At 43.6% G+C, this 16,299-nt stretch overlaps 1 protein-coding gene across 2 annotated transcripts in view; it reads right to left on the minus strand.

The window, feature by feature from the left end:
* SMARCC1 (SWI/SNF related, matrix associated, actin dependent regulator of chromatin, subfamily c, member 1) overlaps positions 1 to 16,299 on the minus strand; it is a 117,472-nt gene continuing 101,173 nt past the window's right edge. For both annotated transcript variants that reach the window (XM_008572148.1, XM_008572147.1), the window contains 2 exons: positions 4,847 to 5,023; positions 1 to 2,453 (listed from right to left, as the gene is read on the minus strand). In XM_008572148.1, the coding sequence (XP_008570370.1) occupies positions 2,356 to 2,453; positions 4,847 to 5,023 (275 nt within the window). In that variant the 3' untranslated portion in view covers positions 1 to 2,355. The remainder of the gene's footprint in view (positions 2,454 to 4,846; positions 5,024 to 16,299) is intronic.

Genomic DNA, 16,299 nt, shown 5'->3' on the forward strand with positions numbered 1-16,299 from the left:
TCCAGCAATGGTGTTCCATTTATTCACTGAAAAAAAGGGAGACTGTTTTCTTCAGCCATTCCCTCCAATCTCTCAAAATTCCCTCCCCTCATTTTTCCAAAATAACACACTGAGAGATATGTTTGTACAAAAACCACATATTATTCCCCGCCCCCTCACAAAATTGGGTGGTTGTATTACAGGAATAAAACCAGATTAAAGACATGAAAAGAAAATGTCACCACTTAAACGTAACAGTGTTAAGAATTCAGGTATTTTGTAGGATTATTACCAGCATAGTAAAAATATTTCCACCTGGATCTTTTACATTTGACAGTGATCACATTAAAGACCTGAGGTTACAAAGGACCACAGTATGAACCAGAATTACATTTTCCTTCTAATACTCCAGGGGAAAAGGTAAGAAATCCTAATTCATTTGGAACAAGTTTCCTTTGGGAAAGACTGGCGGGAAATAGGGAAAACCCTGGTCATTGTCAAAAGGCACTGGCATCTTTCTGGAGACATATGCAATGGAACTAAACTCCAGTAGGAACAAGCACATTTCCATTTCAACTGCAAAAGTCTAGAACTAACACACAAAAGGAACAAGGTCTCCTCGGTTCCAGCATTCCAGTACGCTGATGGTGACCAGGGCCACCTGGTAAGAAGCAAACCTGAGGGTTTGAAAGGCAAATCTCAATTGTGGTTTTATTTTTTTGCTTTCTGATTTTAAGGAAAAAAGTTCTAAGGTGTTTTATAAACACCCTCCTACACCTTCTTATATGTAAAGCTTTAGAAAATATATAGAAAAAGATATCCAAAAGATGTCCCACCTTGCATTCTAAATAATAAAACTGCCACTTCAGAATGTAAAGTGAAGAAGCCAGGTGCTCTGGAGACCAAGACCTACTAAAAGCATCCTTTCCCCACTCATGGAAGGATAGAAGGGAGAGAAGGACAAGAGAAAACTGAGAACTCTCAAGTCACTCATCCGCAGGGGTAAATATGGCCTCAAATTAAGGCATTTTTGTGTCTCTTCCTCCGGAATGGCATTCCACCTTCCCAGCCTGAGCACCCCAAAACTCAAAGCATGATGCTCTGCCTGCCAAGTGAGTTCCTTGATACCCTCAGTATCTCCCTGACAACCCTGTGATAGATGGAATGTGAGATCTCAGAAAGGGAAGGAAAAAGGTACGAGAGGCCGATGATCCTACCCCACTTTTCCAATCCCATCCCAAACCTAAAGTACCGTTTCATGAAATTCCACTCACCTTGGCTACTCCAAGAGGTAGTTTGGGGACTTGTACCCCTATCCATTCTAACCAAGTTCCATGAGCTAAAATGTTTAGCACTATCTACTTTTTTTTTTTTTTAATCTTTTAAAGGGTTTTTTAAAGAGAGAAAAAAAATGCATACAAAGCAGTGAGTAGGGTAGATTCACTGGAGGGCCATTCATTACCCTAGACCCTTAAAAATTTCCTGGCTAGTCTAGGGAACTAAGGAATGCCTCCCAATATTCCAACCCTTAAAGGTCACACTGCCCTCAGAAAAACAAAACACCCATCCCCAATCCACCAAATCACCTGCATAGAAAACCAGAACCCGCGGGCCTGGGGAAGGAGTGGATTTGTTATAATGTTTGTGCTCTCCTCTACCACATACTAGTTAAAGTAGGTTAACTAGTATTCTGCCAGGCAGGTTAAGGCCCTCACAGTCCTCGCTAGGAAACAGAATCCATGGGGTTCCCCTTCCCCATCTCTTTTAATTTTGGTGCATTTATGTGTCGCAAAAGTCTCATGAAAATTCACCATCAGCACCATTCTTAGCTCAGATAAGCAGAAATAAGGTCACTTATAATGCTTTAAGGTTCATCCCCTGTGGCTATCCCCTTCTGCCCATCACCATTTTTTGGTTCCTATTAACTTAGGATGCTCTCCTTTAAAATAATAATGACAACAGAGAAAAAAAAAGAGAGAGAGAGATAACAATTATTATCCACAGAAGCATAAGACAAAGCAAAAAACTGCAGGAGAGCAAAAATGATAAAGACATGGAATACTAATGTTGACAGACCTGCTGACAAACTGTCAACATACCCCCAACAGCAGGGCAGGGAAGATGCAAGTTATTTATAGGATGACTAGGGCACAATGTCACCACAGGCCTCCCCTTGAGTATTGGCTGAGAACCTGACACAAGAGGTGTCAGAGCATGGAAAGGGGTGGCAAGAGGAGTGGGCAGACATAGGACGCATGCTTGGGGCAGTGAGAAGAAAAATCCTAAAAGAAACCCAAGGAAGCTGAGGAACACAAGTCTTGTCATTCCCACTCTAGCTTGTGGCAGTGGGTGTGGATATTCCCTGCATCTTCTAGGCTAAGGAGCAGCTGAGGCTGGTGGGCCTGGAGCAGGAGGCGGAGGGACCCCATCTGCAGGTGGTGGTGGTGGTGGCTGCTGCTGTGGCGGAGGGGGATCTGCAAACACATCCAAGAGTAACTCGTCATTGCTAGGAACACAAGGGGCTTGAGAAAGAGCATATCTAGCAAAAAATGACAGAGGAAGTAATTTTTTTTGGTGGCAGGCAAATGCAGCCTGTGAGGTGTTGTGCCACTGTGGTCTATGTGGATCAGGTTGCACCTCCAGGCCATGCTCATGCTGCTTACCCTAATCCAAGTGGTTGGGGCAGTGGGAGGTGTATAAATCTGCCCCACCCTCCTTCAAGGCCCACCCATTCCAAGAATTACTCGACCCTTTCAGAACTTAATGATATTTTGGTTTTACTGTATTTTTAATGGTTCCTTCTACTTCTACTAATTTTTTTTCTTCAGTTAAATAACTCTGTCACTTGGCAAATTCTGTGTCTTATTTTTCTTTTTCCTAGTACCTAGCTTACTCAGCTGGGCATAAAATAGATTAATAATTTACTGTAGATTAGCTATCTCACATTATCAATAACTTCTTGCTGATTAACTTGTCTCCACCAGGGCCAGAGAGCTTCACTCGAGGCAGCTGTTGTCAAGGTGGATAGTCGAGGGAGGCCCTCACAGCTCCTGAACTGTACTCCTTGGATTTTTGGCCAAAACTAGGTCAGGTCCTGATGGGAACAATTAGTATGAGTGTCTGGGCCTCTTTCTTATTTCCACTTCACCTGCTTTAGTGTGCAAAGGAACTCCAGAGATTGTTTAATCCAGGGTTTTTAAAACCTCTAGATGTTGCCAGAAATGAAAACATACAAAAAATAATTAAAGTGGAGCCTTGCTCACCAGTCAATTCACCCAACCCTACCCCCACAAGAGTTTCTGTCAAACCCCTAACACTCTTCAAAGCATTCTGAAGCCTACTGATCTAATCCCTCATGTCATCTTTCAGAGAGGAAACTAAGGCCTGAAGAGAGACAACTCATCCAGTGTGGCCTGTCCAGTACCCTACAGTCAAGTCAGCAGCTCATAATTCCTGAAGCATTCCTTTATGTGGAAGAAGGCAGGGCTTGCCATCTGAAATCCTCTACATTCTCAAGGTGCCCTTTAGGATGGAACTCAGGACCCTTTAGGATGGAACCCTCAACCATGGGTGATCAGCAGGATATGACAATAGTAAAGACCAATGATATTATCTCTGCAATAGGGATGGCAAATTGGTCAACTCTCTTGGTAGGCCAGTTCATTTGTGTATTGTCTGAAAGGTGGCTTGGCAAGCATTTTCTTGCCAAGAAAAGAAGTACCCACTAAAATACAACCTCTGACCTCTACTAGCTCAATGGAGATCTTTTTTCTATTATTGTGATCCTATACACCCAGCTAAATCATGATCTTTCTTCTACGCACCTACTTTGTCCCAGCCCCTGGAGGTCCAGAGAGGAATGAGATATGTCTCTATGCATGAAGCTGCCTCCCTGCCCTGGGAAGTCTCCCAGAGTACTACAATGCACTCAAGGCACTTCATAGTCTCATGTAACTTGTGGTAAATCCTATACCACTATCTAACTTTTTATTTCTTGTTTTCCCAACTAAAGTACCTTCAGGCCAGGAATTCTTAGGCTTCTTCATCTCTGTGATTTGTGAATAGGAGCTAACTCCTTGCTATATACACGATCTTCTAAATGAACCTAGGATTACACAGGTGGCCTGGGTACCCAGCCACTACTGGCTACATTTTGGGATCATCCTCACTGAGGAGGCCTACAGGAGTAAAAAGCAGGCCAGAGCCTCCAGAGTAACACTGTGGAGGCCAAGGCTGGAGCACAGCAAAGGCCTATGGGAAAAATGACCTTGTCTCTGCACATGCCCTCAGACAGACATCGCTCAGCAGCACCAGTGCTTTCTCCACTGAGCCTGCTAGGACCTCACATTCCTTTCCAGCATGGCCCCTGAATACTACTTCCTTAGTCTATGCAGCCACTACCAATATATCAAGAATGGCTTCAAGAAACTTACTTGTTATTCCTACTCTAAACTGGCGTCTATTCTTTTCTTTACACTTACCACTTTTGAACCTAGTATCTGTAAAAGCCTCCTGTAGGGAAAATAGCAACCAGTAGCTTTTTATGTCTGCTGAGATTCAAACTAGACAAGCTTAAATAGGAATATCTTTTTGGCTTTCCCATTGACATCAGTGCCAAGAAAGCATGCCACAAAGGCTATGACCCACAAGCCTGACTGAATAGAAGCATTTTGCCCTCATCACTTGTGTACCTTCCCATCAGTGGTACTGAAGAGCACTGACAGAAAATCAATCTTCTGGTACCTACTGTCAGATTGCTCTGTCCATGGACCTTCCAAACCTCAAGTACAGATCAAAGCTTTCCTCCCTCATCTATAGCCCTCCCAGACAGACCTGGGATAACGTGTCCCCCCACCATGCTACTTACACATGCCATTAGGTGCTGTGAGGGGTACTCGGGGTCCTAAGATGTTTCCTGGCATTGGAGGCATACCAGGAGGAGTAGGGCCACTCCCAGAGGGGTGGATGTTGGCTGCAACGGTGGGAATCATGCGGCCTGGCATGGGCTGGCTAGGCATCATGGAACCTGGGCCTGGCATCTGACCTGTGGAGGAAGATTTAAAGTACTGTAAGTATACAAGAAAGGGAGATAAAAAAGGGATCAACTCAATGTCCAAGAGTGCTAAATGCAAAAAATACCCAACCCTCCAAAGGATTTGAAATACCAGTAGAGAAATAATCTAAGTCCTGTCCACAAAAAATCTCTCCCCAAGAGCCCACCATGGGAGAATCACAGGGAGAAAGACAAATTTGTCTCTTGCTATTGTTTTACTAATAACAAGAGACCCTAGGGAAAAAAACACTAAAATACCCCCTTTAGAACTTTTAGCAAACTTTTTCTGTGAAGAGCTAGATAGTAAATATTTTAAACTTTGCCAGCCATATGGTTTCTGTCACAGTCATTCAATTCTGCCACTAGAGCATGAAGAGAGTCATATATAATACACAATTAATGGGCATGGCTGTGCTCTAGTACGTCTTTATTTATGGGCTCTGAAAGGTGCATTTAGCAACATTTCCATGTGACATGAAACCTTCTCCTTTCGATTCCCCAACCATTTAACCATAAAAACTATTCCTTGCATGCAACCCCTACAAAAACAAGCGATAAGTCAGATTTGGCCCTTGGGCTGTAGTGTGGCAATCCCTGCATCAGATATGATGGTGGGCACTTGTTAGTTCTTAAACCAAGTGGTTTGGCTGCTGAGCTCGGTTTTAAAGAGCTGCAAACTAAGAATAGTTTAGTGGGCACAAATCAAGGTTGAAGCTCTTTCATACGGGACAAATTATACTTTATAGAATAAGGAGAGAGAACTATGCAGTTTTTTCTTCTTAAATCTAGGGACTTTAGTATCTATATAAAGTCGATTATATGAAACCAAACATTGGTTTCTAGACGTAGTACTGAGACAGCTGAAAATAAGAATCTTGAGGTCCAATCTTGGAAAATTTGGCAGATGGGATCACTTGATAGTTAATTGGCAATTAAAATACACAGAGCAGAATTGGAGATGACGCAAGTGAAGACTTCTCTGTCATCGCTTAGGAAAAGGTCTGTCTTAAGAAAGACACACAAAGCTTCAAACCTCACACCACCTATCCCAGTGTCTGTTCCTTGTCCCAGGACCCTGAGAAAGCAGCCCCTCACTTCAGGGGTGACAATGAAGAGAACTCCAGTTAGTATAAGAGTCATGAGTAAGGGTGGTCCACTGTCTTTGGGGGAATGTTTTTTAAAGCAAAATACATCAACATCAGGCCCAGAATAAACAAGATAGCAAGTTCTGGACCCTCTGGTCCACCTTTCTGCACTCTACAATGTAATGCAAGAGCCCAGAAGAGAAAACTCAGAGGTCCACCTGAAGGAAGACAACTTGGTCAAATAGTCTCAACAGAAAGCAAGAGCAGGTGCTGGACCCATTCCCGGGAAGATACTATTAAATGACCAACATTCATAAAAGCTGTAATGTGCATCTGCCACAGTGCTCAGACAGATCTAGGTAATGTTGAAGAGTCTAAAAATCTAGTAGCTGACACAGAGATAAAAGGGACAAATGCAAAGTTCACTGCAAGTCATACAAAGGATGAGTACACATGATGGGGTGGCAGGCACATCAAGAAATAACCATAGACTGAGCAAGCCAAAGAATCTGATACCTTACAGTTTAGTAAGAAAAACTTATGAATGACTTGGGATTTTGGGTGAGATTTAAATAAAGCGAAGGAAGATTAGGGATAGGACTAATTCTTAAGCACATGGCCTAGCCTGAGTTAAACAATCAGAAATGTCAATGTTGCTCCCATTATTCCTGAGAGATACCACTTACATGTAGCATCTTTTTTTTTCCTTTTTTTAAGATGACTGGTAAGGGGATCGTAACCTTTGACTTGGTGTTGTCAGCACCATGGTCTCCCAAGTGAGCCAACCAGCCATCCCTATATAGGGATCTGAACCTGTGGCTTTGGTGTTAACCGCACCACACTCTCCCAAGTGAGCCACGGGCTGGCCCCACATCTAGCATCTTCATACTTATCACACCCTTCTGTGGTAGCTTCTTATTATCCATCATCTGCATTTCACTGGGGCTTAGAAAGGTTTAAAAAAAAAAAAATCTTGTCCAGGTTACAGAGCTTGCTGGGTCTGTCTGAACTGATTCCAGGGGACTTGGTGAAAGGTTTTGAGAAGAGGAGAGGAACATGGACCTGATTTTCTATGGGATGGAAAGATTTAAGGACTGCAGAGGAGTCAGAACCTAGAGAAGAGAAAAAGAGCTTTTGCAGAGAAGCATGGGCTGAGTGAAGTTAGGATGAGGATATAAAGCAGGAGATGGAGATGACAACCTGCAGGTTCCTTAAGAAAAGAGGATGGGTGACATAGCAAGGAAGATGGGCAAGTGTGAAGCTCAGAAGGAGAAAGGATTTGAGTTCAGTATCTGACTGGCAGTGTGAAGTGAAGGTGGGGAAGAATTGAAGAGGACACAGAGGACTTTTGCTTTGGGAACAGGAGATGCAGCGAAGGGAAGGCACAGAGCTCTCAGAGTTTCAAATAGGGCAGTGGCAAACACAGACTTACTATCTAATAATCTCCACAAAGCTGTCAGTGAGGCACCTTTGTCTTTTATTCCAGCTTCTTTTTGGAGACCCCTTTGTTGCTCCCTTCCTACCCCACATTCACCTGCTAGGCCATTACTGAAAGCAATACCTTGTTTCCCACTCTCCAAATCTCTAAATGATTCTCTAATGGCATTTCAGGTGCTGTGAAGGGTGACAAGAGATAATTTAGTTGCTGATGGAGTTAGGAGGCCTACTTTTAAGCTCAGAAGTACAGAAAGTCTATCCTGGAGACAAAAGAACACTTCTCATGGACTCGTGGTAAAGCAAAGCCATGTACAAGAACAAGTAATACAGCATATGTCTACCAATGGGTATAGGTTGCTTCCATCCACCAGGTTCAACCTGGACAGTTGGACCAGTTCCAGACTTAAGCAAGTTAGGAAGAATGCTCTGCCAGCCCTTCATGTCTATCTAGAAAACTGACAATGCTATGCCTTTACAAAGCATGCCTTTACAAACAGGCCAGAACCAATATTGGGTAAGGGAGAAAGAAATACAGAACACACCAGGTATGTTATACAGAGTTGTAGGGAAAATATAGGAAAATGGTCAGGGCTCCCTTGGATATTCAGAATCTTGCCGAGCATTTGATGTAAATATGCACATGTGCCCAGGTGTTCCTTGGTTATTGTCTAATGTAATTGTGCATGTGCACCCAGGTGTTCCTAGACTGACTCACACTCAGGTGTCCTGGGTTATCAGACTTAAGTATAAAGGATGAGTGGCTCCAATCCACAGCGTCCCCCCACCCCCACCCCCAGGGGGCGGCCACTACTGCTGCTGGAGGCTGCTGTAAGCTGCTGATGCTGCTGAGGAAGCTGAGGATTGAGCTCCTATCATCTGCCAACAGCTCCCAGGATCTTTCCCAATTACCTAGGTTGTGGACCTGCATGTGACGCAGCCAGTCATAGGAGGGGTCTGGTGACCCAGCCTGGCAAGTGAGGGACCTGTGACCCAGTCTGTGCAGTAGGTTTGAAGGGTCTGAGCCCTAACGTGACAAGACAATTGGCTACATTGGCAGGATTCAGACAATTGCCCTAGCCATAGCCCTAGCCAGACAATTAGCATAGCCCTAGCAATACAAGAGTGAAGGTAAAATATCTGCCAGCCCTCACCACAAGTCTTTCTGTGTGATCAGAGCAACCATTTATATGTTATAATGTCTTATTGTATTACTGGCTCCACCAACACACTTGTGAGAATCAGGGTAAATGTTTTCATTTTACAGAGAGTAAAAAGAAGCTCAGAAAAGTTAAGAAACTTCTCTATGGTCACAGAACTAGTAAGGGGAATCAGAAACCAGACTCATGTCTTCTAATTCTAAATCTAATTCTCAACTTCTGGTCAAGATGGCAGAATAGACGGTCGCCAGCATCACTCTCTCCCACAAATCAACCAATTCACAACTATAAAAAAGCAACAACAGCCAAGCTGGGGCCACTAAAGCTCAGGGGAAGAGGAGAGACCTATAGAGTGCATGAATGTGGGAGAAACCACCATGAGAGAAAGAAAAAAACCACTCTGACCGTTTCAAATTCCGGCTGCTTCCAGGCTGGAGCTGCTGAGTGCACAGAGCAGGAGCCAGCAAAAGCCGCAGTTGTGCCCTTTTGATGAAGCTGCATGGAGTTAGCAGGGGAGAAGAGGGTCTTGGTGCCCCCCAGGCTAGCCAGACCACTAATAAGGTTCCCGTAGACCCACATAGGAGTGAGAAGCCACAACAACTGAAAAAAAGGAGCCACTCAGAGGCCGGTGAGTCATCGCAAGGGACTGGAGCACAGCCCGTCCCACGGGAAGAGTTTGGAGTGTGGGAGGTGGGGGAGACCGGACCACTGGGGGAACACTGGGGCACAGCAAGGACAGCTGATCTGCCCCGCAATCAGTGCAGGGCCACTCAACGGAGACTGGTCAGGAATACAGAACTGTAGAGGGTGCAGTTTGCTGAAAAGACTCAGGCCCAGACTGGAGTTTCTACACAACCTGGGTGTACTGGATCTCACGAGAGATATAAAGTCAACCATTAAAACCTGAGCTGCACAAAAAGCCTTCCCTAGGGAATCAGCAAAAAAGCAACAATTTAGTTCAACCACAGAGCTCAAGTGCTTGTCCCCACAGGAAATTCCCCCATTTTAATAGTAAGCAAAGGACAACGCATTAGTTCCAGTGCAGAGTTTAAGTGGTGGGAACAACAAATAATCCAACACAGAACTGAAAGAAAAAAAGTACCCACAACCAGAAACAAAGTTTGATATTTACTAGTAAAGGTCTCATTTCACCAAAGAACACCTATAACACCTAGAAGGACCAGAAGTCCCCTGGGATACCAAGCCAGAAAGGGGGGAGGTTTGGGGGGCCTCAGCAATGCTCCCAGACACCTGCAACCAGTCCCAAGGGTGGGCTCAGCCACACACCCCTGACATGTGCCACGACCCCAGTGATGACCAATGAGCTGCTGCAGGAAGCTCCACAGGCTCTCCCGAGCTGGGGCAGTGGGGGGCCGATGGCCTCAGCCACACACCCCCAACATGAGCAACCAGCCCAGTGACAACCACCAAGCCACAGCAAGAAGGGCTCCAGGTTCCCAAGCTGGGGTGGTGGGGGATGAGGGCTTCTGCCATACCCTGACATCTGCACCCAGCCTGGCAAGGACCAAGCCACCACTGGAAGCCCCCCAGTCTCCCCTGTGGGAATGAGGGGGATGCCATAGGCCTCAATCCTGCCCCTCCTCCTTCCTCCTTCTTCCATCACATTTCCTTCCCCTTTCTCCTCTCCCCCTCCCTCCCAACTGCTCTGCAACATCATAGAACGTAAAAAAATATTAATAAAGCATAATTTGGTAAAATCTAAATAAAAAAGTCTTAAAAAAAATAAATCCAATTCTCTTTCTACTGTACTACTTCATGCTCAAATTTAACAGTTCACATGAAAGGATGTACTATAACTGTTAAGATTTTAAAAAATCAGGGGACTGGATGGTTAGAGGACAGCCTTGTTAACACCAAGGTCAAGGGTTTGGATCTCCCTACTGGCCAACCACCAAGGGGGAAAAAAAAAAAGATTTAATAAAATCAAAGGTATATACTTCTATTACAGGTATCGTGTTTTCTTCCTCATTATATCACAGTTGTAAGATTGCTCTGCTACCAGCAATAATTAATCTTGTAAATTAACAAACACACATTTTAGCATCTTGTAGTAGGCTTGATGGTGGCCTCCAAACAGAGATGTCCTAATTGTGGGAGCCTGTGGAAAGGTCTTTTGGAAAAAAAGGAGAAAAGGTCTTTTGGAGAAGACACAGAGAGGAGAAGGTGATGTGAAGATGGAGCAAAGAGAGATGTGGCCATAAGCCAAGGAATGCTGTGTACCACCAGAAGCTGGAAGAGGCAAGGAACAGATCCTCCCCCCTGGAAGGAGTATGGCCTTGCTGGATATCAAACTTCTAGTTCCCATAACCCTAGGAATAAATTTATATTGATTTAAAGTCACCAAGGTTGTGATAATTTATTACAACAGTCTCAGGAAACTACGTAGGAAACATCTATGTTCTAGTCTTTAATTAAGAACTTCACAAATGTTAACTCATTCAATCCCTGTAACAACATTACAAACTAGTTACTATTATCCCTATGGAGGAAAGGGGAAGACATAAAGATTGAGTAACTTGCCCAACATCATAAAGCATGTACACAGGGGAGCCCAGATCTGCTGTAGGTACTCAAACTCCAGAAATGGTACTTGTAACCACAGTGTATGCCTATAGATGAAGAGGGCTATAGCCCTTTTCCAGCAGGTACTCAGAGACTATGTGAGGCAAACCCTGCTGCCACCAAACTGATGGATCAGTTATTTGCCCCACACTCAGCTCACAACAGAAACGCTTCTCTGAACCAGCAACTAAGACTGTATGTTCCAACAGAGAATCTATTCAAGAAACAATGCTGCAAAAAAGCATCACTGGCAGATTGACACAGACACACATTGGGATGAGCCTACAGGCTCTTACTCTCAAGTCCAGCAGTGCTGTTTCCACAGCTAACTATTCAGCAGCAATGGCCCATTTACCTATTTCCCTACATCTTTATGGCAACAAGCTGGGATAGGGCAGCTTCAGGGTTTTCCAATGCTATATGCCCAACAGCTAAAAAAACCTACTTTCCTTTCGCTTACTATAAATGTTGAGGCCTTCTGAAAAACAAAGTTTCTCTCTCTTACTGTCACAAACAGGATTCATACCACTGGGATATGGGTGTTCAGGGAATGGGAGAACAACGGCTCCTTGGCAGAGGTGGCAGCAAAAAGGAAGGGCGAGAAGAAAAATAATTTATTTCTGCTTACGGGGACTTGCACAGGCAAACAGGAAAGTAAGAAAAGTACTCTCAGGAAAGTAAGGAGTACTCTAATAGTGATGATGTCCCTGTGCTGTCACATGCTACATGACTCACAGGGCTGTGTACCTAGTGCAGTGGTATTTAGAGAATACCACTGAGTAAGGCTCTACCATTTCCTGGGAAATGTGAGTTATCTCATTGAATCCTCCAGTTTGTTAGGAGGATGATAGGGCCCAATTTTGAGATAAGAACACTAAGCCTCACACAGGCTATATAATTTGGCCTAAAGTCAGAAAAAACAAGAAACTGAGCTGAGATTTAAACCCAGGTCTGTCTGACTCTGAGGCCCATTCTTTTTCTCCCTTACCCTACTCTGTCTTAAGGAGTACCTTTCCCATCAGAAAAAGTGATTTCTAAGAAGGATCAAATTTGAGGGCTGGCCCATGGCTCACTTGGGAGAGTGTGGTGCTGATAACACCAAGGCCGCGGGTTCAGATCCCTATATAGGGATGGCCGGTTAGCTCACTTGGGAGAGCATGGTGCTGACAACACCAAGTCAAGGGTTAAGATCCCCTTACTGGTCATCTTTAAAAAGAAAAAAAAAAAAAGAATCAAATTTGAAATGGCATAGAATTTAAGAGGACTGGAGAGAAGACAAAAATCAATTTCTTGTAAAGCAACTCCTGTCCTTTTGAAATCTAAACATCCTTGTGGTTTTTGTGGTGTCTGGTACAGGTCTCACCATTTTTAAATGCATGACTATGTCTAAACGCATTTCCATTAATTCTTACTAATATTAAGAATTAAGTCTGGCCCACACAAACCTGAAATGCACAGGAGGAGGCCTTACCAAACAAATTAAGGAATGTGTATGTATGTATTTTCCATTTTTAAAAAATTCAGGTATTTCTTTCCCCAGAAGAGAGGGAGAGAATGGAAGTGAGAGGAAACAGCAGTATGAAAGCACAGGATGGTGGAACTCTAACCTACATACAAGCTTTTTTCTTTTTTCCTCCCTAAAACAGCAGGCATCTGAAGCCTGAAAAATGGAAAGGTTTGCTAAAATTAGGTTTAGCTAGTAGGAAAATCTCTCATAGTCTCTCAGGTTTATTAGATCTTTTACTAAAACTTTACACTATACCCATCATGCCTAATGGAATATTAGTTAAGAATCTTATTTTTAATCTTTGGGATGGAAGAGGAAGATGGGGAAGAAAATGAATCTAGGAATATGAACCTGTGAATTTCCAGTCTTGAGCACATTCCATCAATCCATTTCTAACTGTCCACAGCACATCCTCTGGCTGAGTCCCCAAGAGAACGGAAATAACAATCAGGGCCAAGTGAGGGGGGGAAGCCTGGGTTCCTCAGAGACTGCTCCTTCCCCACAGTAGCTTCCTGGGGGGTGCCTGTGACAGATGCTCTTTGTTGAGGACTGGGCTCTCACTGTTCTCTTTGTGAGGATAACCTGCTTCTCCGGAAAGTGGCATGGTAGCCTTGTTATCACATGATGCAAGCAGGACCAAAGGCACGGCAGATAATAAAAACTTGGCTGATGTGATGGGCTATTCCTTCTCCCTTTTCAGTGCGGGGTTGAGTCCAGGGCGTCGGTTAGAAGTGACAACAGGTTGTAATCCTTTCCAGAATACTATTTCCCACGGGTAGTGTTGAGTAAGTAGGCCTGAGGAGCTTTTAAAAAAGCCTAAATGCCTAATGCCTTCGTTGAAATGTCTTGAACACATATTTTACTGACTGATACAAAATGTTCTAGTTTTATCATTAAAATATATTATCATGTCTGAGTTCTCATTAAATCAAACCAATTCCTACTCTGATTTTCTAGGCACTTCCAAAAATTCTTACACTATTAATAATGAGAAAACCATGAAGATATTTCAACCAACATGTCCTTTTTCCTCTTTTCATACACAGAACACACACAAAGGCTTCCCCAATGCAGGCAGCTCACTTGAGATCCACAAGGCATGAATCGGCAAGAGTACCTCATTTACTATAAAAGCCTAGGAAGGACAGCACTTACATACCAGATTTTGTTATTTCCTTTTGATTCAATTCAATGATACATAATCTTCCTCTGAACATGTGCCAAAGTCCCTGTAGTCCTGACCATATTTCACCTTAAAGGAGACCCTTAGTAGTTAGAGGCACCCTCCCTGCTCCAGTAAGCAGCACAATCAAGGACACCTCAGGAAGCAACAGCCACTACCAGGGCCACTCTCCTTTGTAGTTCCCCATGTGCTTTCATGGATATCACAGTCTAGGGTGTTGTATAGGGACACAACACACGTACTCAAGAACTGGTTTCTATCATGACTATCTTATGCCTGGAATGGCAGGCAGTCTTACAGGGAGAACTCGTAAGGCTTTGACTTAGAAATCATTCAATAATACTATTTTACAGTTCAAATGAAAAGGGATAAAATGCAGTGCTGTGTATTTTATCAAGATCAGTAAAACCTCCAATTTCAATTTGCTAACTGTACACCAGAAACATCCTACTATGAATAGTTCTCTTGACTTTTTGTCTGATAGGAACAAGCCAACCTGGGACACTTCATCAGAGATAGGACAAAATCTACAAAACGTTGGCGTTCCCAGGTGAGTAAGGAGTAGGACCAAATAATGAGCCAAGGAAGAGAGACAGAATCACGCAGACAGTACTCTGTATACAAAAATTCTAAGTATGTGAATGAATTAATGTTGGGGGTTGGGGGGGAGGCAAGAAGAGCCACAAAGGTACAAACTAAATGGAACATATACAGGTGCTAGTTTATACTAGTTACTTTGATGCCTAGATTCCTATGTGTGTGACAGCTTGGTAGATTCATAGCATGTTCCTTTACACACTCTAAATTCAGGACAAATACCAAAAGCTAGTCAACTGACCCGGATAATTATCCTCAGCTCCTAATGTAAATACTGTGGCCTGTTAACTTTTCCAGAACTTAGAAAACTTTAGTTGGAAGGACTTTCTCATAGTTCTTAACTTATACCTGTGGCAAATTGGGGACTGAAGCCATTCTACAACAAAATACTTCAGACTAACAACCAACCAAAACACTATAGACTACCTTACCTACCCTGATTTGAAAATCTCCTTTAGCTCACCTCTAGAATATGGTGTACCAGACTCACCATTAATCAACAATATTTTCTGAACTGGTGATATTAAGGCAACTTTAAAATAGTAGGTTTAGGGGCCGGCCCGGTGGCGCACTGCTACAGTGCGCTGCTTGGGAGTGTGGTGGCGCTCCCGCCGAGGGTTCGGATCCCACATACAGATCGGCCGCTCACTGGCTGAGCGAGGTGCGGGCGCAACACCGAGGGTTGCGATCCCGTTGCCGGTCCCGGTCCGGTCCGGGCGCGACACTGAGGGTTGCGATCCGTTGCCGGTCACGAAAAAAGACAAAAAGGGGAAAAAAAAAAAAAAAAAGTAGGTTTAACTTACTTTCTTCTTAATTTTACTAACAAACTTGATTTAACATTATATTCAAACTCCAAAGCAACCCCACAAAAGGAGAAATTATGAAAAACGATTATCTTGAGCTACTAGAACTCTCACACAGTGTGAGAGCGTAAACAGGCATAACTATTTTGGAAAAATGTTGGTAGCATCTACTAATGTGAACCTATGCATATCCTATGATCCATTCCTAGGCACATACCTAAGTGTACTCCTTAGAAATATATACTACAGAAAAAAAATTTACACTAGAGAAAAGTACACATGTCTGCCAAAAGATGTGCTCATGCATGTTCACAGCAGCACTGACCATTCATAGTAACTAAAACCTGGAAACCAATCAAATGTCTATCAACAGGACAATGGACTAATAAACTGCGGTACAGCCACACAGTGGAACGTGGTATAGCAAGGAGAAAGAACAAATATACAACCACTCACAACATGCATTTCACATACACAGTGTTGCAGGAAAGAAGCCAGACATAAACAAAAATCACTGTGATTCCATCTAGATAACATTTAAAATCAGCCCAACTAATCTATGGTGTTGGAAGTCAGGATAGTTGTTACCCTTGGGAGGTATGATGGGGGCCTCTGGGTGTTGGTTACACAGGTATACTTTCTTTGTTAAAACTCACCAAGCTAAATCTAAATACGATTTCTACCTTTTCCATAGGTATATTATATTTCATTAAAAAAAGATAGGAAGGGCCGGCCCGGTGGCGCACTTGGTAGAGTGCAGTGCTTGGGAGTGTGGCGGCGCTCCCGCCGAGGGTTCGGATCCCATATAGAGACCGGTCCGCTCACTGGCTGAGCGTGGTGCGGGCGCGACACTGAGGGTTGCGATCCCGTTACCAGTCACGAAAAAAAGACAAAAAGGAAAAAAAAAAAAAAAAA

Source organism: Galeopterus variegatus, unplaced genomic scaffold (assembly GCF_000696425.1).
Source record: "Galeopterus variegatus unplaced genomic scaffold, G_variegatus-3.0.2 Scaffold757, whole genome shotgun sequence".
Classification (NCBI taxonomy): domain Eukaryota; kingdom Metazoa; phylum Chordata; class Mammalia; order Dermoptera; family Cynocephalidae; genus Galeopterus; species Galeopterus variegatus.